Below are 23,500 nucleotides of genomic sequence, written 5' to 3' on the forward strand. Positions count from 1 at the left end.
CACCCGGGACATCTCTGTCAGCTTAAGTGGTTGTGCTGTGACTGCCTCATGTCAGAAAAAATCAGAAGCAGTGGATACTCCTGTATATAATACTCCTATATTAGGAAATAAAGAGCAAAAAAATGAGCACTTGCATTTACTTTTGGAGGCAGGTTCACAGGACATCCCGAGTAATAAAACCTTGACTTATTTCTCACCACTTGCCCAGTTGAACTCTTAAGAAATCAGACAAGGGCCAATCCACACCCCCAGAGTTTGCAGAATAAAGTTTACTGGGATTGTGGCAGCAGGAAACTGGAGTAAAAGCTTGTTCTGTGCAAGACTGCAACAGAAGCACTGGGAAAGAAGGAAGGGACATGTCTGAAATGGGTGCTTACATGGACACTGGGTCTGACAGCCCCAGCAGAGGCCACTGAGATCCCACACAGGCTTTGCAGTGGGTACAGCAATAGGCTGGGAGCTGTAACCTATTCCCAAGAAGCTGCCTTTAAGGCCAGCTTTGTGCCAGGCCATCCTGATGCACAGCACAAACAATTCCCAGGAGAAGATCTCAGGCTCTGACTTGCGTAACCTGAGGCGCGAATACGGACGTGAGGAATTACTCAGGGGGGAAAGATACCACACAGACACTGTGACCACCCCACTGTGGATTACTGTGCTGAATATGCCTTTCCTCAGCCACTGGCTGAATCCTCACAAACTGAAGTTTGTGCTTTTTTGCTCATGAATGCAGAAAATTGAGCTTTTGCCATCATATCCAGCTCCATCAAAGCTGTGGCTGTGCCTTCCTTGAGTCTGCACCATTCTAACAAATTTGGTCAGCCTTGGGTTGCAATCAGGTTCTAACATGGGCAAAGAGATTTTAGATTCAGCTCCCAACATCAGTGCAACAGAGCCATGGAGTTGTGATGGAATGCCACATCAGTGGGAATTACTGATTTTGAACATCTTTCACAGGAGCATGTGTCTCAGCCGGAACATTTGGAGGATTTTTTTTAACTGGCATTATCTTTTCTCATTTCACCATCTTGTTCTTCACCTGGGTTCTGCCCTCCCTCTCTCTCTCCCTTAAATAAGCACTGCAGCTCCTACCAGCCCCCACAATTCAGATTTTACATGTCCATAAACCTGAAATTAGGTGACCTGGGACCAAGAAGTTATTCAGGACTTTGATAAAACTTTGCCTTTTGCACAAGTCAGACCTGTCTCCAAGCCAGACTGCCTAGCTGTGTCTATAACTCCAGTAATAATATGAATAGTCACCCATAGATGGTAAACAACATTAGTGTCTTTTTACTGGAGTACAAGGAAAAGAGACATTCCCTTTCCCTCCCTTTGGCACCTCTCTTAGCACTGAGCCTCCTTCTTGGTTCTGTCAATTTGTGCTATTTAAAAGCCAGGGAGACATTTTGCATCTGGTAGCTAGTGTGGGCTAGGCCAGAAAAACTCTGCACCTCTCCTTGGTTCATGCAGCTCAAGGAGAAACCACAGCAAATCTAACCTTGGCAGCCAGGACTGGTCAACACTAACTACACCTTCCTGGGAAAAAATTAACTTTCCAGGCTCATTTTCCTCCAGAGGATTAATGGAAAGGCAGCCACAGCCACACTGAGCCCCCTGAGTGCCACGAGTGGAGCTGTGAGGCACAGACTCGCCAGGGAGAGGCTGGATTTACACTTGTACAGGAGTGTACAAGGGGGAAAGGAGCAGGCTGTGGGGAAAGGGAGGGCTGGGAAGGACAGCAACACGTACCATGACAGGGAATATGATAGCAGCCACGGTGGATTTGAGGATCCAGAGGAGGGCCAGGCACACCACCTGCAGGAAGGTGAAGAGGTGCACCCTGCGCAGCGGTACGTGGCGCAGGTAGATGAAGTCAGGCTGGTGTTTTAGAGGCATCAAGAGCAGCTTCAGCCGATCCATGAACTGGAAATGAAAAGGAAGAGATGTTGAAGTGAAACCCAGGATGCACAAAAAAGAGAGAAAACAAGATGAATGCCCAAACCAGGGTCAGCATCACACTCTGGGGAATTTTTGCTGTCCTCCCCTTGCCTGCTCCTGCCAAGGAAAGATATTTAGCCTTTAGGAGCAGTGCTTTTGTTTTCCCAAAATAAATCAGGAGCAGAGGTCAACAGAGGCAAGGGCAGACACTGCTTTGCCAGAAAACAGCACAGCACCTCACCAAAGAGCGAGGAAGACAGGCAGCTTTCCCAGCAGTGTTCCTGTGCCCTGTGCTGGACCGGATGGACTTGGAGTTAAACCAAAATGGGGATTTCTCAGTGAGTACAAAACACTGTTGATCCCAGCCCCCCCACCACCTGGGTCGGGAGCAGGGGAAATCCCCTCCAGGAGAGCCGGCCCCGGGGCAGCAGGACAATCCCCTAGTTGTCCCCTGCTGGAGCGCGGGCTCACTGCCCACTGGCGGGACCAGACGGAACCGGAACCGCAGCACTGAATGGAAGCTGGAGCTGTTTTACAGAACGCCTGAGGGAATTCTGGGGCTCACAGAACAGGCAGTCTCTTCCCCTCAGGGCACGAGCCGGCACGAAAAAGAAAGGCCTCAATTAACAGGGTGCCAGAAAGCAACAAAACCACTTCCAGCCTCCTTGGGCCAGCTACAGGCACTGGGCATGAGAGTGGCTCCTTATGTAAGATTTCCTCAACGACAAAGAGAGGGGAGTGGCTTCCCCTCCCTGGAGAACAATGTCCCTGCTCCTTAGCATTGAGGAACAACTCCGCTGCCATAAATCATCCTCCTTCCTTGCCTTCAGTCTGTGGCACAGGACCCAAACTACCCTGGGAGTGAGCCTGAGCTGGGGCAGAAGCCTGTAGAATCCTGGAATGGTTTGGGTTGGAGGGCATCCTAAGGGGATCCTCTTGTTCCATCCCCCTGCCATGGGCAAGGACACCTTCCACCAGACCAGGCCGCCCCAAGCCCCATCCTGGTTGCCACAGATGGACCCAGGTCTTCACAAAGCACCCCTGGCCCTGCCAGCGCCCACCTGGCCACTGTCCCTTGGTCTGCCATCTCAGGACACCCGGGCTTGTAGCTAAGTTTGCCAGCAGCTGCCACCCTTCATGGGCTTCTTGGGAAGGAGGAGGAGGCAGTGAAGGAGAAGGGTAAAGCTGGAGGGCTGTGGAAGAAGCCCTGTGCTGGCTGATGACTCACCTGCACGCCGTTGAGGGATGCAACTCCCATGTAGAGGAAGACGCCATAGAGCACGGGCATGGGAATGAACTGTGGGACAAGAAGAGCAGGAGAGCCCAGGTGAGAACCTTCCTGTACACCACACACCATTAACACGTGGTGGGACAACATTCCCAGCCTGTCAGCCATCCAAACGGTACCCATGGGGGGATGACAGAGAGGAATGAAGCCATGGAAGTAATAAAGCTGAAGAAACAATATGTAAATAAGTAATTCATAAAATGAAGCTGAATAAACAATAGATCCTCCTGCTGTGTTCTGAGAGACACAAGGACATTTGTGCAATCACACTCTCCCACTTCACCAGGACTTGGACATCTCGTCCAGAGGGGATGATTCCAGTCACTCAGCAAGTCAAGGAACAGGTGGGCAAATGTGTTCCAGCGAGCTTCCAACTGCCTTTCACCTCTGATTTGTGGTGTGACTAGAAACAGAAGGCAGAGAAGAAGGAAAGGCAGAACAATCCTGTAGCTTGTGGTACACCCTGTTTTCCCAGGTAACTCAAGTTGTGCCAGGGGAGGTTTAGATAGGATATTAGGAAAACACATTCACAGAAAGGGTTGTCAAGCCCTGGCACAGGGTTTCCAGGGCAGTGCTGGAGTTGCCATCTCTGGAGGAATTTAAAGGCAGCACTTGGGGACATGGTTTAGTGGTGACTTTGGCAGTGCTGGTGGAACTGGGTGATCTTAGAGAGCTTTTCCAATTGAAACAATCCTGTGATTCCATGTCCAGTCCAGCTCAGTAAGCCATGCAAATCCATGCAGAAAGGATGTTCTTTGGAGTCCCACCTGAGCAACAACAGTCGTGCCAGCCCAATCTCTCCCTGCTCCATCTCTCACACACATTAATCCAGAATTACTCCCAAATACAGGACTGACTTCCTTTCTTTGTTGCCAGGATGTGCTCTTTCAAACATCACTTTCTGCTCCCTCAAAGTGCTAAGTGCTGCCCCATACCTCCACATGGGGCACATCTCCCTTTGGGAGTGAGGAAGGTGCAGGGGAGCAGCAGACAGGCTGCCTGGAATGAGTCTCTGTCCCTCACCAGAGGGGTGGGCAGCCTGCCTGGCATGACAGGAACAGGGATGCCTGGAACAAACCACAGGCAGGAACTGAGTACTAGCCTCTGTGGGATTTACTGGTGCTCAGGGAGGATGGAATGAGCTCCAAAGGGTAGTTCCTAGTGCAGTGCCAGGGAACTGCCACTGAAAGGCAGCCACAGCCAGGCCATGGCACCCACTGCTCCGAGCAGTCCTGTGCTGGGAATCCTCCCCTTCCAACCCCTGCACTGAGCTCATTAGAGAGGCAGACGGCAGCTATCCAGTGTTTTAGCATATTCCCCACCACCTTGCTCATTGCTTCCAGCAGGCATTTCCCTGGGGCCACATGAGCACCAAAGTCAGCCAGCCATATGCTATCCAGAGCCTCCCTGCCTGCATTTCTCCTTCCTTCCTGAGTCTCACTGCCTGTCCCCTCCTGCGAGCTTCTGAACTGCTACCTCATCCTTCTCTTGGGTTTATTTGCTCCCTCGAGTGAGCCACACTGCTGTTTCCCATCTGAAGGTAAAAGCTTTTCCTGCAGCTTTTTCTGGGCTCTGCCAACAGCTCTGCTGTGAGAGGGACAGGGACCCAGCAGGGGCTTCACAAATATGTGGGTGACCATGGGATTCAAAGCCCTCACTGGATCTTAGGGATGACACACAACACAATACAGTAAGCAAGAGTTGAGCTTGCCAGCTCATTTTCACTGCTCTCCTCTCCTGCCCTTCTATTTATTTCCATGGGAGTTTTTTTAAAGTAAGAAAAATTTCAGCATTCCATGATGATTAATCCTGTACATCATCCTGAGGTGAAACCTCAGTACCTGAGCCTGCAGAGCAGCAAGTGGTGCTGTCATTTTGGAAGACTTTCTCTTGGCAAAGCATTCCCTAACGATAGGGATGCTGGCTTTGGCACCAAAACAAAGCTGCTGCAGGCCAACAGGACTAAAACTGTATTTATAGGAAAGTGCCTGTCACCCTCCCAGCAGGGCCAAGGATGTCTCTGTGGAGATCTGCCTGCGCTGAGCAGAAACACCACCACCATCCAAAACCAGCACAACCACCGCAAAGCCCTCAGCAAACAAAGCTGGGATTATTCTGTGGATTGCCTGGTTTATTAAATTTGGGATTGTCAGCGTTCAATTTGCCGCTGGCAGGAGAAGACTGAAATGTTCTGCAATGCATTTAGCAGTGCAGCTCTCTCCAGCAGGACCCTGCCACTGGAATTTGCTAAAGGTCCTGAAATCCTGCCAGGTCCTTCCCGCTGGCACGTGGGCCAGCAGCATGCTGACTTATCCTCAGGCGTCCTCCAGCGAGGATCTTCCCCACACATTGTCTTAGGGGAAGCACAGACAAATAATAAATGACTGAAGCAATAACAGGGGAAAAACAGACCCCAGTGGGATAGAGGAAGAGGGATCTTGTAGGGAAAGGTCACATAAACTAAAAAACAGGATTATCACAATCAGGCATTAAATTAAAGGCATGGAAATGCCTGTTTGTGTGGAGGTGGAAACTGTTACCTGAGACACCAAAATTTGAGCTGTACAAACAGCCTTAGAAATTAAGAACAGGAACACAGTGGCATGGAAAGCCACTGTCTCCACTCCCTCCACAGGCAGAGTCACTGTTCCCTGCCTGCCTCCTCCCCTCAGGCTCACATCACACGTGCCTCACTGGCCCTGCAGTCTCCAAAATCTCCTGTGCAGCCTCCACAAACGCTCTTCCAGACACCCATCTGCTCGGCGCCGTGGTTACAATGCACAGTGCTGCTGCTCTGACATCTTCTGCTCCTACCATAGGCCTATGGATCCATGGATAAGGGCTCCTGCAGCTGACACCTCCTGTGGGACAGTATGTCCCATGCTTGGCGCCACTTCCATCACTATCCCCAGAGAAGGCAGCATCCTCCACAAGACAGGTTCTCCAGTTTCCTTCTACAATCTGATGATCCACTAAGGATACATTTCTCCATGGCTACATGCACCAAATCTCTGGTCTTGGAAAACAGCAACCTACCTAAATGAAATGGTCCATCAGCAGCATATCTATCCAGAGCCTTGGCTAAACTTACAGGAAAAAAAACAGTTCAGAAGACTAAGAAATGCCATTTAATTGCACTGCTTCGACCAGAAACATGTTTTCCATACTCTGAGCTTTATCCAGAATATGTTTTCCATAAAACAAAGAGTGGAGGTATAAAAGAAATCATAAAAAGAAATCATAAAAGAAAAGGGAGCTTAACTTTATGCAAACATGGAGAAATAACCTTAAAATGAAAAAGATCACAGTGCCCAAGAACTGCAGCCCTGAACTTGGTGACTGTTCTAGCACACTACAACCATGTTGGTGTTTCCTTCTGAAAGGTTTGGATTTAAGCCTTCAAAGAACGGTGAACAGTCCTTACCTTCAGGATGGGAGCCATGAAGACAGACACCCCGGTCAGGATGAAAACGATCACACCAGTGACTCTCTGCTCCCTGAAACAACATCACTGAGTCAGGACCCCAAGTCCTGAACACCAACAGGAATCCCCAAAACTCATTTCTGCAGCCACATTTTTCATCCAACGGCCTCAGGCAGATGGCTGGATCCCGAGCCAGACCTCTGTTTTAGACCTCAGACAGTTTTGTTCCACCATTGGCCCTCCACACCCAAAAACACCTCAGCCAGTAATATTTCAGAATGCTGAAAGCAAGGCCATAAAATTTCCATCTAGTTACCTAAATAACTAATTTCCCAGAGAGGGGGGAATTAATTTTCCCTCCACTAAATAACTTAATTTCTCCCCCCCGCCTAATTTCCAGGAGTAATCCCACTGGAAGCACTTCAGACCACTTAATTAAGGCACCCAAACACATGAAAAAGGTGCTTCATTAAGTAAAGCTGCTTGCACTAGGTATGATAGGTTTGTATGTTTGACCATTACATTTGCTAAGGATTTTGCTTCTTTTCCTTGGATAGAGAAGCCTGCAGGAAATTTATTTCCTTTAACACAGGAACACTGCATCTGCTGTGGCCAAGTAAACTTTGGAGGAGCCACAAGGGGGCTCGCCCAAGGACCTGGCTTTGGAAATAGGGAGAAGGCAGCACAAATTCTTTGTGCAAAAGGATTTTGCAGGCAAACAAGGTAATTGAGACTTCCTGGTGGGACATACCTCACTCCCAAAAACTTGGGCTGCTCTCCAGGGGCTGAAGTCTCCGTCTCCATCTTCAGGCTGTCAATGTGAGCGATGGAGATCACAGTAGCAGCCACGTACCAGGGCAGCCCCATAAAGGAGCAGACAATCATCAGAATGGCCACCCAGAACAAATCCAGATGATATCCAGCACCTTTCTGTGGAGGGAGACAAACAACCTTCAGCTTAATTATTCCAAATGCCTCTGGAGCAGGGCAGAGGCACACTGGACAGGCAGCATTTCCTTCTGCAGCATCCTGGCCAACAGAGCCAAACACCAGAAATACATCGGATCCTGTGAACAGCATAAGGAAGCATCTCCCTCGGGACACAACCTCATGCTCCTTCAGGAGTGCAACAGGAACAGCTGAAGCCTCATTCCCTACCCAAAGGAGAAAGCTGCCCTTGTTCTTGACTCCTTTTCAAACACCTCTGATCCTCTATTTTCAAAATCCTGTAATGAAATAAAGCAGGAATTCCAGCAGTTACAAGTGCCAAGAGAAGAAACAAAAGAGCCACCAAGAAAAGGGATCTTCAGAAAAACAGCGGACAAACCTCTAAGGTTTGCTATTTTAAAACAGATTAACCTTTTTAAAATCCCATTCAGCTTGATTTTATTGGAAAAAACAAATGATCCAGGCCTAGGATGACCCAGGAGGGAGGGCAATCCAGCTTCTCTTGAATAGTCCTCACTGTTTTCCTGACACGTGCACTGCTTACCTTGGCTGGCTGGTGGCACCGGGATGGGCACCCAGCAATACCCTGCCAACACTTCAGCAAGGGATGAGCAGAAAAAAACACCTTTTTCCTACAGCAGATCTTGTGTATAGAAGTGTTTTTTGGTGTGGAACAACAAGATGGGGCTTGTGAACCCTCAATTCCACAAAATACCATATTCACACCATAAACAAAGGAAGCAGGGAATACATTTTTTACATCAAACAGTACTTTGGAGTACTGAAGTGTTTATAACTTTGCTACTAAAGAAGTACAGCCAGTGCTGACAGCAAAACCACATTCAGTGGTTCATAAGCTGCAGAGATGAGGGGCCTCTTCCTCATGAGGGAAGAACAGTGAATATTTTCTTACAGTGTTGAAGAAAATGCTATGTCTGCTTGGTTAGGTGCAAGAGACAGACCTAAAACTGTTTAGCCATCTCTGAGAAACATGAAGGCCCAATATTGAGTTTATCTGCTCAGATCCAGGTAGCAAACAAGGATGTTCTGAGGGGTTTTTTAAACCATCAGCCAGCAGTCATCACTGTGCATAAGAAGCCTTTCCCATTCCCTGGTACTTCAACTCTCTCCTCCAGGTTGGGCTCAGGATGGTCTTAAATTACACATTACTTGTCTAATGTTTACAGTGACCACATGAATTGAAACATCCTCCTCTTTTCCAAGCAGAAGCTCCCTTCCCATTTCCAACAGCTCTCCTGATAACTGATAAAGCAGGTATCTAAATAATGACCCACCATTGCCTGTGTTTTGAGGGAGCCATTACTCCCACAGGTCAGACCACTTGAAACATGCCCTGTGAGCAGGAAGAGACAATCTTCTTTCACAGGAATTTAATATTTTTCAATAGAACTGATCATGCAGGGGAACAGAAAAAACCCTACAGGCATGAAAAACTGCATATCACTGGTCTGGAAAGTTTGTTTTAAAAACAAGACTACATTTTAGGCTGTTACATATCAGCTCTTCTTTAAATAACATCCAACTGAGGCTATGCCCTTGGTATGTCCCAAATCTCTCCAGCTTATTGCTGGTATTTGACAGCACCGTGCAGCTTTGGCCACAAAGCCACTTTTCCTGCTTAGAAACAGCAGCCAGTGCCAGGGAATAGGCTCGTGTCCATGGGGAGGAAGGTGGCAGGAGGAAAAGCCCCTTGCCCATGCTCCAGGCACAAGGCACACCCACCTTGAGCTTGTGCTCCTTCCTGTTGACGATGACGGCGGTGATCTGCTGGTCCATGAAGATGAGGATGGTCACCAGCAGGGCAGGGATGGCTGCTGCCAGGTACACCCACCACGGGTTCCCTCCAAAAGGTGGGATAAACCAACCCCTCTCAGGACTGGTTGGCTTTGAAGGGCAAGGAAAAGAAAGCTTGTGTTAGAGGCACAGTACAGGGGTGATGGCATCCCAAAGCCAGGTCTGCTTCCAGCAATGGAGCTCCAGGGAGACACTTCAGGTTTGTGGCAATTTCATCCTATCCACTAACACCAGTCAAAGGCTCCAAGTATGGAGGCAGCATCTGGGAGATAAACCAGCCAATTAAAATGATGCTAACAAAAAGCCTCCTAACCCTAACCCTCTGAGTAAACAGGCCCTTTCCAGACTGCTGACTACATTCCCATTCTGAGGGCAAGTCACTCCATACAGGGCAGGTGCAAGGGAAAAGGAACCTCTTCCAAAAGCCAGCAAACAAGCTGACAACAACATACCTTGAATTCGCTTGGCACAATTAGTTTTGGTGTGTCCACACCAACCAGGGCATCAATTCCACAGAAGATCAAAATGGACAGGATAATGGCAAAGTCACTGATGAGCTTCCGGGCCTGAAAGAGACATGGTACCAGAACCACAGGAGTTAGCACCACAGAACAGCATTTCACCCATGCTTTAGTGTCCACATGGCAAACCCTGGCAGGACAAGCTCATCACTTCTTCCCCCACAAATATGGCCACCATCATGTCCAGTGTCATTTGCCACACATGCCTTGGTACTTTACTGTGTGCTCTGAAAGCCTAAATGGAGGCACAGAAACAGCACAAACTTCCACAAATGAGATACTCTGAAGGACTGGCAGAGATTACACTGTTTGCTGTTCAATAATAAGTCAAACTAAGCAGACAGGAAAACAAACCAGGCTTCCCAGCTAAATCCCTAAGACTGCACCTCTCCTGAAGTCACTGGAATGCAACAGCTTAGAGCTGCCAGTGATCAGACCCCAGAATTTAACCAGACAGGAGGCGCTGGGCTAGCCTGGAACTGTGTGAGCTCTCCAGAGCTGCTGCTCCTTCCAGGTTTCCTGGGTTTGCATGGTTACAGATAAATTGAGCTGCATTCCAGCCCGGATGGAATTTGTTTCCTTTGTATTAAAAATAAGAGAGGCTCAATTGTAACACAGTGGAACAGTAAACATCCATGCAGGATAAATCCCTGTGTGTCAGGATGCCAGAAATGGGGCAGTCTCAGAGAGAAATAGCTTTGGCTCGCACGCCTGGCCTGGGAGCCTCACCAGGGGACAAAACAGGCAGATGCACCTGACACGTGCCTGAAAGCTTGGAATGTTGCCTTCAGCACCTTTAAGACCCCTGACACGTTACCCAAGCAGGTTACAGCTCCTCTTGGCTCTTCTGTTGCCTTACCTGTGCTCTCCAGATCCACTGGGAGCAATCCCAGGCATCCCTCTGATAACCAGATCCAACAACCAGCTGCACTTTTATCCCAACTGTTTCCCTGCAGAGCATCCCTCCCTGTGTGCAGGACAGCAGCTGCAAAAGGAAGGCTGAGCTGTGCCCTCACAAAGACTGATGGGGTGACAGGAGATACTTACAGTGGTGGGAAAGTAGCGACTGGTCTTGAATTTCTTCAGGGCCATGGAGCAGGTGTAAGTGCCAAAGAAGAGGATGAAAGACATGAGGGTGATGTCAGGGACATAGTCACAGTTGTTTCCCACAAGCTGACCCCCATACTTCAAGCAGTCCTTGGCTGTCAGAGCTGCCCAGTCAATGGTGCTGTTGGCCTGCAGGAAAAAAGGGAATGTTTCCATAAGGATGTGGATACCTGGCCCATGGTGGGACAGGAATGGTGACAGAGTATCTGAGAGGAACAGGGAGGCAGCATGCAGAAGTTAAAATCACAGAAGCACAGAACGGTTTGGGTGAGATCTCCTGGTGTTTGACTAAAAGAGGTTGTTACTCTGTGCCTCAACTTCCTTCCCCCACACAGGTATGTGATCCAGCAAGCTCCACTTCTTTCTCCTCACTGTCCAGAGCTTGCCAGCAGAGTGGCACCACAAGACTCTGCAGGCCATGTGATCCCTGCCTTCCCAAGGGGAACTCACCAGCTCAGAGGAGGGAGAGACCAGCTCATAGTCTGACAGCACCATTGTCCTGTTAAGTAATGAGCTATTAACTGCAAGAGAAAAGAAAACAGGCAGTATGGTGAGCAGGATGCAGGAAACACTTGGGAAGGAGAGACAATTATTAAATAATTTCTTGTCTCTGTCAAACTGTTTGCCACCTCTTTGCTCCAGAAAAGTGAGGCACAAGTGTTTCAGAGAGACTCAAAAGCCTCAATCATCAATCACTCACAAAACAAAAAAAGAAAAGGTTAAGTGAAACATAGCCCAAAACCAACTGGGATTATATTTTGAGTTGATGGTAAAAAAAAACCACAAAAAACCAGACAGACAATATAATATTTCATAGCTTCCCAATATTTTCCTAATGATTTCTGGATTAAATTAAATATCCACACAGCACTCCTAATGATTGATTTCAAATGCAAGCACAACGCCAAAGATACCCAGAAAAGCCAAATGTGATTCAGTGTCCAGCATAAACACAGTTTTGAATTAAAATAAAGAAAAAAGAGAGCAAGAAATTGAAATCAACAGGATGGGGATAATTTCTTTGAAAGAAGGAGCAGCATTCCCTGTGGCTTCTGAAGCATTAGGAATCATGAATTTGAAATTTCACTTAGAAGTGCAATCCTTCTTGCAAATGGGCTCATGGCCCCTTTCCTCATGGATGACTGAGGTTTTGCATAAATAAACTTTTTTCACTTGGAGGTCTGGAGAGCCACAAGTGCTTCAATGGGAAATGGAGACTTCCAATTTGGCATTGACCATTCCCATCGTCCTAGTTTCAAAAAGGCACTGCCATTCCAGCAGAGGCAGAACCAGACTCTGCTCACCAAGGTCCTGTGTTAATAGGGAAGGCAGGCACCCAGCCCCAGGGAATGGGCTCTCGACACCTGCGAGGAGCAGCCAGCAGCTTTTCCTGTTGGACAAGTGTGCCAAGATAACCTACAGTTTGCTCTGGGCACAGATCAAGTTTCTTACTTACTCCCCATTGTTTGTGGGATCCTAGGAGTGGTCCTACTTGCCTAATGGTACAGCCAGCCTCTCTAAATTTGATTTGGGTTTTGTAACCCTTTGTCCCCAGAGCCATAGGTACACTGGCTCTATCTGCTGTGCAGCCCACACTCCAGAGATAGGCTGCCCTGGGGATACACTTCCCTTCTTGGAAGGGAGGGAATTGTTTGTGCTTTTCCTCTCATCCGTGCAGCCAGGAGGTGGGAACCACCCACGTTTGGGTAACACCTTGAATAAATCAAGCTCCTGAAACAGGAGTGGCCTGAGCTCCATGGCAGTGACCTCAGCTGCACAGCAGTGACCTGGCCACCACTGCAGCCCCTTCATGGCATTTGGAATGCCATTTGGAACGGGGATGCAAGGAGACAGGGGTGCAGCAACAGCTTCTCCACTGGTCATGATGCTCTCTGGAGGAGTTCCAGCAAGGCCAGCTGTACTGTGACATGTAGGTGTAGAAGAAGGGATTACAGGTGACCTTGCCTTTGCCACAGTTGTACTAATTACCAAAGAAGAGGAACAGCCTTATGACCCTAATGGGTCACAGCAGTAACTAATAGATAAGTGTGACAAAAGGGATGGGTTGGCTGCTCAGGGGTGGACCGTGAAGAGGACGACCTGGAGGAAGGAGGATGACTCATGAGGAAGAAGGAACAACTGGGAAGAACTAGAGGATGGACGAAATAAGGCAGAGAGTTGCTGCTGAACAAGATCTGTGGTGTGGTTTGCAAGGGGCCTGCAGTGACAGCCTGATGCTGGAGCCTGCAGTCATATTCCAGCAGGAACAGCCTGCAAACTCTGCAAACTAATACATGCAGTCGTAGTCAAGCAGGAATTAGCTGCAGTCAGAGTCCACCAGGGAAGCCAACAGTAGGAGCTTGCTGTAGTCACAGTCAGGATGGCTCAGTTGTAGAGAAGAATAAACCGGGACCCTTTTCACGTTGTTGAACAAGAGTCTGTGTCTTGGCTCACTTCTACCCCCAATGAGAGGTCTGCTGCAACACTGACATTCCACTTGGGATGAAATTTACCTCTCAGTTTCTAAGAGACTAAAACAGGATATCTGAAGGCAACTGATAAAGAAGGAATAATCTACCTATTATCTGGGCTGCAGCACAAGGGAAAAGGAGAGCAAAGGCCACCTCCTGTCTACAAACTGGAGAGGTAATGAACACTCCCTTACCTGGATCTAGTGGTTTACAGGCACAAGAGTAATGAGTGATATAGTCCACCTTGAACTGGGAGTTGATGGGATAATGATCTGCCAGCTTGATCATCTTCTTGAAAGCATCATATATGAAGATGAAGCTGATGAGGGAGGAAAACCCTTCCTCGGTGAAGCGGGTGAAGTACTTGACCAGGAAGCTGGCATCGGTGGCCACGAGAATGAGACACTGGAAGGCTGACCAGAGGCCGATCCAGAGGCGGAACTCCAGGTAGTCAAAGTTATTGTCCCTGCAACAAGACAAGGGTGGCAAGAAAGGAAAACATTGGGTTAGATAAGATCAGGAAGTACAAAGCAGATGTTACATGGAACAAAGCTAAGTCAGGGGACATTGAATCACAGAATGACCAGGTTGGAAGAGACCTTCAAGATCATTGAGTCCAACCCAGCCCCAACACCTCAGCTAGACCATGGCACCCAGTGCCACATCCAGTCTTGTTTTAAACACATCCAGGGATGCTGGCTTCACCAGCTCCCTGGGCAGACCATTCCAATACTTTATCATCCTTTCTGTAAAAAACTTTTTCCTAATATCCAGCCTATATTTCCCTTGGCACAGCTTGAGACTGTGTCCTCTGGTTCTGTCAGTGCTGCCTGGACAAAGAGACCAACCCCACCTGAGCACAGCCACCTTTCAGGGAGTTGTAGAGAGTGATAAGGTCAGCCCTGAGTCTCCTTTTCTCCAGGCTAGACAACCCCAGCTCCCTCAGTTGCTTCTCACAGGGTTTGTGTTCCCAGCCCCTCTCCACCCTCGTTGCCCTCTCTGGATGGGCTGAAGGGTCTCAATGTCCTTTCCAAACTGAGGGGCCAGAATTGGACACAGTGCTCAAGGTGGGACCTCACCAAGGCCGAGTACAAGGGAGAATGACCTCCCTGCTCCTGCTGGCCACACCGTTCCTGATACAGGCCAGGAGCCATTGAACTTCTTGGCCACCAGGGCACACTGCTGGCTCATGTTCAGACAGCTTTTGACCAGTACCCCCAGGTCCCTTTCTGCCTGGGCACTGTCCAGCCACACCATCCCCAGCCCATAGCATTGCAGGGGGTATTGCGGCCAAAATGCAGGACTGGGCACTTGGATTTATTAAACTTCATCTTACTGGATTCTGCCCATCCATCCAACCACTCCAGGTCTCTCTGCAGAGCCCTCCTACCTTCCTAGAGATTCACTGAGATTGGACATAAGAGTAAAAACCTTCTCCCAGAGGGTGGCTGGACACTGGGACAGTCTTGCCAGGAAGCAGTCATGGCACCTAACCTGATGGAGTTCAAGGAGCATCTGGACAGTGTTCTTAGTCATATGGTTTAGTTTTAGGTAGTCTTGGTAGGTGTGCAGAGTTGGACTTGCTGACCCTTATGGGTCCTTTCCAACCTGGGATATTCTATGACAAACCCTGGTGCTGGGAATGGCAGGGGATGGAGAGCCATGCACCCAGCTGCATCATTCCCTCCTGGGAACAATGCCCCCCCTTGTTTGCTGCTTGAGGCTGAGGTGCTGTGCCAGCACAGAGTCCAAAGGTGGGCTTTTAGGAATGAAAAAGTGCCTCAAGGGAACCCTGGAGCAGATGAGGACCTGCCAGGAAGGCCACTGCCTGTTCTGGGGAAGGAAGCAAGAGCTGGTGGGACTGGCAGGCTGAGGCAGCTGTAATTCTCTGGAAGCCAGAAGCCCTGACATAGAAGAGGGCAAGGAGCAAGTAAGAAACAAAATTATTTAGAAAAAGAGAAGGGAAAAAATAAAAATACAAGACCCAAGTGACAACTCTGAAGTATCCAGAGTCAGTGCCTGAGGGGGCAGAAGATCCCATCCATCTGAAGGCAGCTGGCAGAAACCCAGCTACACTGACCCACACCATTCAAGAACTTCAAAAATGTTAAACTATACTATTTTAGCATTTACTTCTCAAATTCCTGCAGCACTTCTGAAGCTGACAGAGCAGGTGGAAAAGCACTATATCCTGCAGGATTGCTCCTAGCAGGGAACAGCGTGTTGTGAAAATGAACAACCACAAACACATTACTGAAAAATCAAAGTACTCAGTTCCAATTTCCTTGTAAGAAAGGCCTCCTTTGAAAAGGCCTGCCTTTCTGTTCTTGCAGGTTGTTAGGACAATGGCTTTTACAACTGCCACCTCCTCCTCAGGTTAACAATAACCACCTTCTTCCTTCCAAAACAGTACAAAGTGCTTTTCCATCTTGCTTTTTTTCCTGCTGCCTGCTGCACCTGGGCTTTGTCATGCTTGCCAGGTGCCAATAGGTGCAGTGTGTCCATTCCTGACTCTATTCATTGATTCCAGACGAGGGAAGAAAAGAAAGGTGTCCCCCTCTTGCTCCACTGTGCAACTCACCCTTTGGTAGTTTCCAGTTTCCCTCCCTAGGATAATCTAACTTTCCAGCCATTTTTTCTAGCCCCCATCCCTCCTTACATGTAGGAACACAAGTCCTGCACAACCTGCCATGCTGAGAACGCAGACTACAAGGGATTTGGGGTTTATTCTGTGTAACCTAAAACGATCTCCTTGCAAAACACCAGCCAAAGGGTCACCAGCCCCATGGGTGAAATCATCCATGACACTGCTGATTCCTTTGGGGATTCCAGTGTATCTTCCTGGTATTGCAGATGTGGGAATGGTAAATGATCACACCTAAATAAATGGGCTCCCTTTAGCTCTGGGTGTCAGCTGTCAACAACGTGGAGAAAGCAGAACTTCTTTATACCAGTTAAATGGAAAAAATGCAGGCAATTTCCTTTAAAAGCGGAAAAGCTCCCCCATGGAATTCTGGGGGCTGTTTCTACCAGAGACACTTTTACTTTCATAAATAATAGTGACTATTTCAAATGACTACTGGACAAATTCTTGGCAACCTTGAGACCCACGGGATTTTGTTAGTGAAGAGCAGGATTCATTTCCTTGTTCCTATGGGAGTCAGAGAAGCAGTGATGGGGAGAAGCAGCACACTGCACCGAGAGCAAATTCTTCACCAAGGACTGAAGTGGCCAAGGCTGTTTTTGTTTCAGGAGGCCCCACAGAGACAGGCAGCCACACACTGGGCAGCGCCCTGGGACATGCGTGCCGGGACAATCCTGATGTGATTGCACTGCGTCTCAGCAAAAAACAAGACCTTCATTCTGCGCACTAAATCCCTTCCTTCCCCAGCAGCAAGCAGCTCATTCCCTGGCTGGATTTCCTCCGTGTGGGACATTCCTGCCCCCCACCCTCTGCCACCACGTACTCACTTGCTGAAATTGAAGAGGAGCCTCTCAAAGACCAAGACAGGTCCTGTGCTGCTCAGAATGGTGAGGGGCTGGCCAGCCAGGAGGCAGAACACGGCGCCGGTGACAGCGGTGCCCAGGAAGCTCTCCAACACACCCTGCGGGGACACAGCACAGGAGTCACCCTCTCTGAAGGAGCACTTCTGTTGTGGCTGCATGCTGCACGTCCCTGTGCCTGTGACCCAGGGGACAGCATCCTCTGTCCCCCCTGCAGCTGTCACCAAGATGCTGGCACCACACAAGCCACAGTTACTGCCACAGTTACTCGGGATAACCACACGTTCATGCGCTGAGCAGCCATTAAGGGCACAGGCCAATCCCTCCCTTCCGCCCGGCCGCAGGGATGGGGCTGCAGCTCTCCTGACTTGTCAGGGGTACTGCAAGAATTGGAATCCAGTTTTGTGTCTCTCTTCCTTTAGAAGACACGAGTTAGTGTTTTCACTGAGGAAAGCAACAGGCTGGTTGCCTTTGGGGGACTTGTAAGGCTGAGCCCAGTAATCCCAGGGCAAGGAACAGCCTTCACACAGCTGATCCCCTCCACTCCCCTTGTATTACTCATGGAGAGGGCCCTCGTGGCCAGAGCATCTGGAATCTCTTTTCCCTGCATTCTTCCACGTGTCTGTAGCTAAGAATAGTGTCTTTTCTCGGAAACAGAAAACTCAGGAGCAAGCTGTGAAGACACTGCTGGCTGGGGCAGTTCCCAGGACAGGGAGCAGGAATGGGCCATGCTCAGTGCCTGCCCCAGCAACAGCCACCTCACTGTTAACAACAGACAAGACACAGACACACAAACAGTGATGTAGTAGCCCCAAAAATACTGCTCTCTGAGGGTTTTTTTTGCTACTTGATAGTAAGCTTGAGACTTCTGGTCACAATGAAATGTTTCTCAATTTGAACTAGATGTGGAATCAGGTAACATTTCCCCCTCCTCGTGTAATTTAAAGACTGCACCTTGTGCAAAGCAGACAGGCTTTGCTGTGCTACCCCATGACAGTCCAGTGTTGCTCACTGGTAGGACCTGGAGGCCTCTCCATTTCTGACTTCCCTGAGTCTCAGAAAAGGCAAACTGTTTGCACAGGAGGGAGGGGAGCTGGGCACTGCACAGGCTGCTGGATCTTACTCTAGCCTGTAATTCATCACAAGGAAGTGCAGGGTTCCAGATATGTGCCCTCATTTCCTATGTTTGACTTAATCAAATCTGCATAAATTAATAATTCAGTCATTATCATTATGAGCTTGATTATTGCTAGGAGATTTGACTGAACTGGACTGGCTGAACCGAATATATCTAAATAAAACCTCCTACTTTTCCTATTAGTCCACTAACACAAAGGACCTCCAGCACTGTTAATAGAGAATCCCTTCTCTTTATCCTGAGCTAAGCCATTGATCCAGCCTGTCCGTGGATATGTGCCTGGTTCTCAGCCTGTGCCCTCCCACTACTACAAAATTCATCATTCTAAAGACCTGACATTTCTCTCCTCTGTTACTCATTTTCCTAATAATTTTGGCATTTTCTTTTCACCAGAGAGGCCAAAGCCCAGGTATTGTAGGAATCAGGCAGAGGATTCAGAGTTAGCAAATTGAATTGGACTAAACTGGTACAACCAAGAGCAGATCAGAGGAGCTTCTCTGTACAGAAGGAGCAAAGACCTTCTCTGTCTCTTGGGTCTGCTTTTATTCACCATTTAAGGAACTGCTGTACAAGCTGTCAAAGAACAGCACAGCAGCAGAGAAAGCAGTGAAAACACAGAACACTTCCATTATTGTACCACGAATTCCAGCTTTGCCAGTGCCCAAACACTGCTCTGACTGGACAGCAAAAGGCTGGATTTGCTGGTTCTGAAAGCTCTTGCCCACCTGCATGTTCTCCGTAGCATCCCCAAGCAATCCCCCAAAAGTGATGGCATTGGTGACAGTGGCCAGGTAGATGAAGAGGATGGCTGAGAGAGCCTGGATGTTCAAAGCGTCGTAGAAGTCGCTGGCGAAGAACGGTGCTTTCCTCTTGATGTCTTTGATCAAGCCCCCGCAGAATCTGCAGGGACAAGCAAGAGGAGACTCAGGCAAGATGTCTCACAGTGAAACTCACCATGCTAAGCCAGCAGAGACACTGCCAGCAATGAAGTATGATCTCTAAGGAGTGAGATCAGCACATTACAAACAGCCTCATCATAGCTGTGGTGGTCCAGGGATCTCAGAGAGAAAGCTGTAAGGAGAGATAATATCTCAAACTCGTGATGCAGCTAGAAAGGGACAAATTGCAGGACTACAAGCCACCCTTCTGCTGGAACAGACCACCACAGTTTGTATTTCAGGGAGCTCATCTGTTGGTTTTTTCCCCCCAAATATATTAGTTGATGTAATAAAATAGATTAACTCTGGTCTAAGTCCCTGCCTGAATTTCTCCACATAGCAGACACCATGGCTGGGCGAGCCAAACAATCTGCTGCATGGAAAAATGCTTCAAATTAATAACCAGCAAAAGAACTAGAAGTAAAAACATAAGGGAAACACTCTTGGATGACAAAAGAACTCACTTGCAGACATCCCTTTTTGTATGATCACAAACAAGACAGTACTTAAATCTTATAAACTCCACGTGGCACTGACACTGCCAGCATGAAAAATGTTTGTTTAGCCTCTTGTTCCTCTGCTCACAGCTCCCCACCTCTGCCAGGACTGCACAGACACTGTGGCAGACAGGCACACGCCACCTTCTGACCCCAAATCAGGACACTCCACTGCCTTGTACACACCAATGCAGTGTAAAGACTTTCAGACTTTTGTCCTAGAATTTAGACTAAAACTAGAACTGAAAAAGAAGATTCACAGTGGGAAGGAAGGCATAAAGCCACCATGAAGCCCTGTGCACTGATCTTGAAATGCTGAACTTGCTGTTTCATGGCCACCTGAGCTGTATTCCCACTCCAGTGGACTTTAACGTGGCACAAAGCAGAGTAATAAAGCAGAGAGTAGGGTCTGGGGCACTGTTATCCTCTCTCTTTCTATCCCATAAAAGCCTTTAGCTGTGCAATCCAACTGCATCACTAACATCCAGAAAAGGGAACATCTCTGCTTTTGGCTAAGGCACCCCTTCAGCAATCCAAATGGATTAACTGAGGCTTGTACCAGCCATGTTTATGTCCCCTACAGCTCATCTGACTTCCCAGGCTCCCAACAGAAGGCACCTGGGCCTTCTGTCCTTTTTAATGTCTCCTTATCATTTACTGAGCATCTGATCCATGACCTTCTGCCATCTGCTGAAGCCGGAGGTTCTGAACCCTTCACACAGCCTCACTCTGGGCAGGAAAGGCCCCCAGGACACGTTCTGGGGTCACACCTGAGCCTGTACAGGCAGCCCACTGGGCTGGGGATGCTTTGGCAAGGGAAGCATTGCAGGGGTGTCACTGACCTGCCCGTGCGCTGCAGCTCCTCGCAGTCGCCGTGGCCGCCACCGCCGTGGCCGCCGTCGTGGGGCGTGTCGCCGTTCATCTGCACGTTCTCCCCACCCGAGTACATGTTCTTCCTAGACCGGGACACAGCATGTCAGAGAACCAAGCGGAACCTCAAAGAGCCCAGCCAACCACCAGCTGTGTTATTGTGTGCCTACAACATCATCTCAAAAGGTACATACTCCCAGGAACATCCTCCCTCCCTGAAAATATCTCCAGGCCTTTCTAAATAGTGACAGCCAGGTGCAGGTCACTCCATACACCTGGCACAACCAGAACACTGCCTCTTCCCATCCCCTCTCCACACCTCACGCCCACTGTCCCTGGCCAGCAGCCCCTCTCCTGCTATTACCTCTTATCTGAAGAAGGGAGAGACTTGGGGGGCTCTATCCTAATGGCTGGATCCCATTCCCCAGGGGGGAGCACAATGACTTCATCCAGAAATTCATCGATGCCTGCGATCAGGTCCTGACGGTCCTTGGCTTTATAGGCAATGTCATGGAATACCTGCAAGGAAAAGAGACTCCTCGTGGGAAAGGTTTGCATTTTCTGTGGCACTGGCTCCAGAAGCAGCTGCTGAGTTCTACAAAATCAACTTAACTCCTTCTCAGAAACCTCTAAGAAAGTATCAGGACATGTGCCACAAGGAGGTGTGACCCTCAGAAAGCCCCTTTCTTTGGCTGGATAACAACAGAGATTCTTCCTTTTAGGCATATATCTAATTTTAAGGAAACCATTTATTTCTAAGCTTTAAAAATGTTAGTAAAGCAATTATCTATATCATTAATGCAAAAAAGTTTTCTTCTACATAAGGACTTTCAATTACACTTGTAGAAGACACTTTGACAAAGCCACCTACTTCAGTCTATCAAACCCAGATTCATTTTCAGCCCTGTGACACAGAACTGATAACAATATTTACTCAAAAACAACATCATAAACTGGTTTTAGTGAAAGGCCTGGTATTAATCATGAAGAACAAATGAGAAAAGGTGTGGGGAGGAAAGCATTAATGCTGAATTTTATAGGAATCTTCTGGGCTGTGTGGAGAGGAGGTGGATCAGTGCGTGTGACAGACGAGCTGGTGGCAGGAAGGGACTCTGGGGCTGTGGGAAGCAGCCCAGTGAGTGACAGAAAGCTGTAGAGCTGGGAGCAGCTGAGCTGTGATGAAGGAGCTGTAGGGAAGAAAGGAGCTGTAAATGAATCCTGAAAGGCTAGCCACGGCAGCAAGGAGGGGCCAGCTGCTCCTGGCTACACATGAACACTGCCAGTGCTCAGAACACAGTGCCACACACAGCACCACATGGGGGAAACGGTGCTGTGGGCATCACCTGCACATCCCTAGCTGTGGGATTCTGGGATGGCAGAATGGGACACAAGGTGCAGAACACAACAGAATACATTCAACAATTAATTCACAGTTGATATGAAAGAGTGATCACCAGCAGAACAATACACACGGCACACAAACCTCTCCTAGAGTCATGCTTTTAACAAACACAAAGCCAGAGGCAGTAATTTTGTCAACAGATGGAATTAGGAGGTAACATGGGTATTTCAGCTGTATGTGAATGCTCCTTACCTGTTGACCAGGCTGGAGGGAAGGACACTGTTACTTGGGAGAACCATTTCCCACTGGAGATGCCAAGACACTTACCTCATCTGACATCAGCGTGGCAATGGCTCGGCCGATCTCATGATAGGACTTGGCTTTGCCCTTTGGTCCCAGCAGAATGAAGAGAAATCTGACAAAACCAAGAGATTGTTCCCACTTGGGATGGCAAAATCAACTGGTTATTGCCTATACAACACCTAGACAGAAATTTGACCTGAAATTTGTGGTCCTTGTTAGAGATCTGGAGGCTGCCAGTGGCCTCAAGCTATCTTTGGACCAGAGGTTACACCCTGTGGCCCACCATGGCCTGTGCACCACGAAAGCCTGTCCACCTCCGTGGGGATTTGTTCCATGGAATCACAGAACAGTGTGTGGTGGAAAGGATCCTAAAGGCTACCTACCCCCTCTACTAGCCAGGTTCCTCCAAGCCCTGTCCAACCTGGCCTTGGACACTTCTTTTTCCACATGATCTCTTTGGTAAGCAACTACATCCAAGTCACTGCTGAAGAGTTTAAAAAACACCATGGTATGAAATCTTTGGAAGTGCAAACATACAGATGAAATAACCTCACCAGAAGCACCTATCCCCTTCCAAGGGCTGGATTAAATATTATTTTATCTCCTAACTCAAATATGATGAGGTACTAAGTTGAATGGCTTATGAGGAGTATTATATCCAAACAAGCACTTTCTGTTCAAGAGAATCTAGAGTCCTAAAAGAGAAAAGCAGCAAGTTAGTAGCACAGGATCCATAAATACATATTGATTGGCATTACTACACAACACCTCTTAATTGAGTCCTTCACGAGGTGTTTGAGTGTTTTACTGGAGGTTCACAGGGAGGTGAGTAAGCCACACACACCCAGGTCATGTCCTCTGCTCTCCTCCCACCTCCTGGAACTTTCCCTGCTTTACCAGCTCTTACAAAATAACACTCAAGAAAAACTGTTCCTCAGCCAACTCTTTCCAAACGCCAGGATGCAAATTAGCCAAACATATTAATATGTTAAAAAAAGGAGGTTCATAACTTCAGGAGCTGCTGCTTGGCATTCTCCTCGTTTTCCAGGAGAACCAGGCACTTCCATAACCCTCTTCTGCAATAACCCCAACCAGCTGGCTCTTTTCCAGCACAGAGCAGCAGCATCTGAATGCTCCTGTGCTACTAAAACACTCCTGAAAACAAGGAGACTGCAGCATTTTCCAAATTCTTTGCCCTAATTCAGCTCAGATCTGCCTTCAGTGGGTAGAACAAGATCTTTTCACGGGCCAGACATTACAAACACAAAAACAATAATGCATTTTAGTGGCTGTAGCATTAATATGCAGACAGGACTGTTTCTTCATGCAGAAAACCCCAATCTTAATTGTATAGGCCATATTTTACAGGATTACCAGAAGACATTGTGTCAGA

General features: G+C 48.3%; 1 protein-coding gene across 3 annotated transcripts in view; it reads right to left on the minus strand.

Annotated features, from left to right (window-relative positions):
* SLC4A4 (solute carrier family 4 member 4) overlaps positions 1 to 23,500 on the minus strand; it is a 148,292-nt gene that overhangs the window by 8,238 nt on the left and 116,554 nt on the right. For all 3 annotated transcript variants that reach the window (XM_030947296.1, XM_030947294.1, XM_030947295.1), the window contains 14 exons: positions 22,132 to 22,219; positions 20,827 to 20,981; positions 20,435 to 20,548; positions 18,883 to 19,057; positions 16,987 to 17,120; positions 13,710 to 13,981; positions 11,495 to 11,565; positions 10,985 to 11,173; positions 9,869 to 9,982; positions 9,345 to 9,506; positions 7,405 to 7,583; positions 6,654 to 6,726; positions 3,170 to 3,238; positions 1,753 to 1,926 (listed from right to left, as the gene is read on the minus strand). In XM_030947296.1, coding sequence (XP_030803156.1) covers positions 1,753 to 1,926; positions 3,170 to 3,238; positions 6,654 to 6,726; positions 7,405 to 7,583; positions 9,345 to 9,506; positions 9,869 to 9,982; positions 10,985 to 11,173; positions 11,495 to 11,565; positions 13,710 to 13,981; positions 16,987 to 17,120; positions 18,883 to 19,057; positions 20,435 to 20,548; positions 20,827 to 20,981; positions 22,132 to 22,219 — 1,969 coding nt within the window. The remainder of the gene's footprint in view (positions 1 to 1,752; positions 1,927 to 3,169; positions 3,239 to 6,653; positions 6,727 to 7,404; positions 7,584 to 9,344; positions 9,507 to 9,868; positions 9,983 to 10,984; positions 11,174 to 11,494; positions 11,566 to 13,709; positions 13,982 to 16,986; positions 17,121 to 18,882; positions 19,058 to 20,434; positions 20,549 to 20,826; positions 20,982 to 22,131; positions 22,220 to 23,500) is intronic.

Source organism: Camarhynchus parvulus, chromosome 4 (genome assembly GCF_901933205.1).
Source record: "Camarhynchus parvulus chromosome 4, STF_HiC, whole genome shotgun sequence".
NCBI classification, from domain to species: domain Eukaryota; kingdom Metazoa; phylum Chordata; class Aves; order Passeriformes; family Thraupidae; genus Camarhynchus; species Camarhynchus parvulus.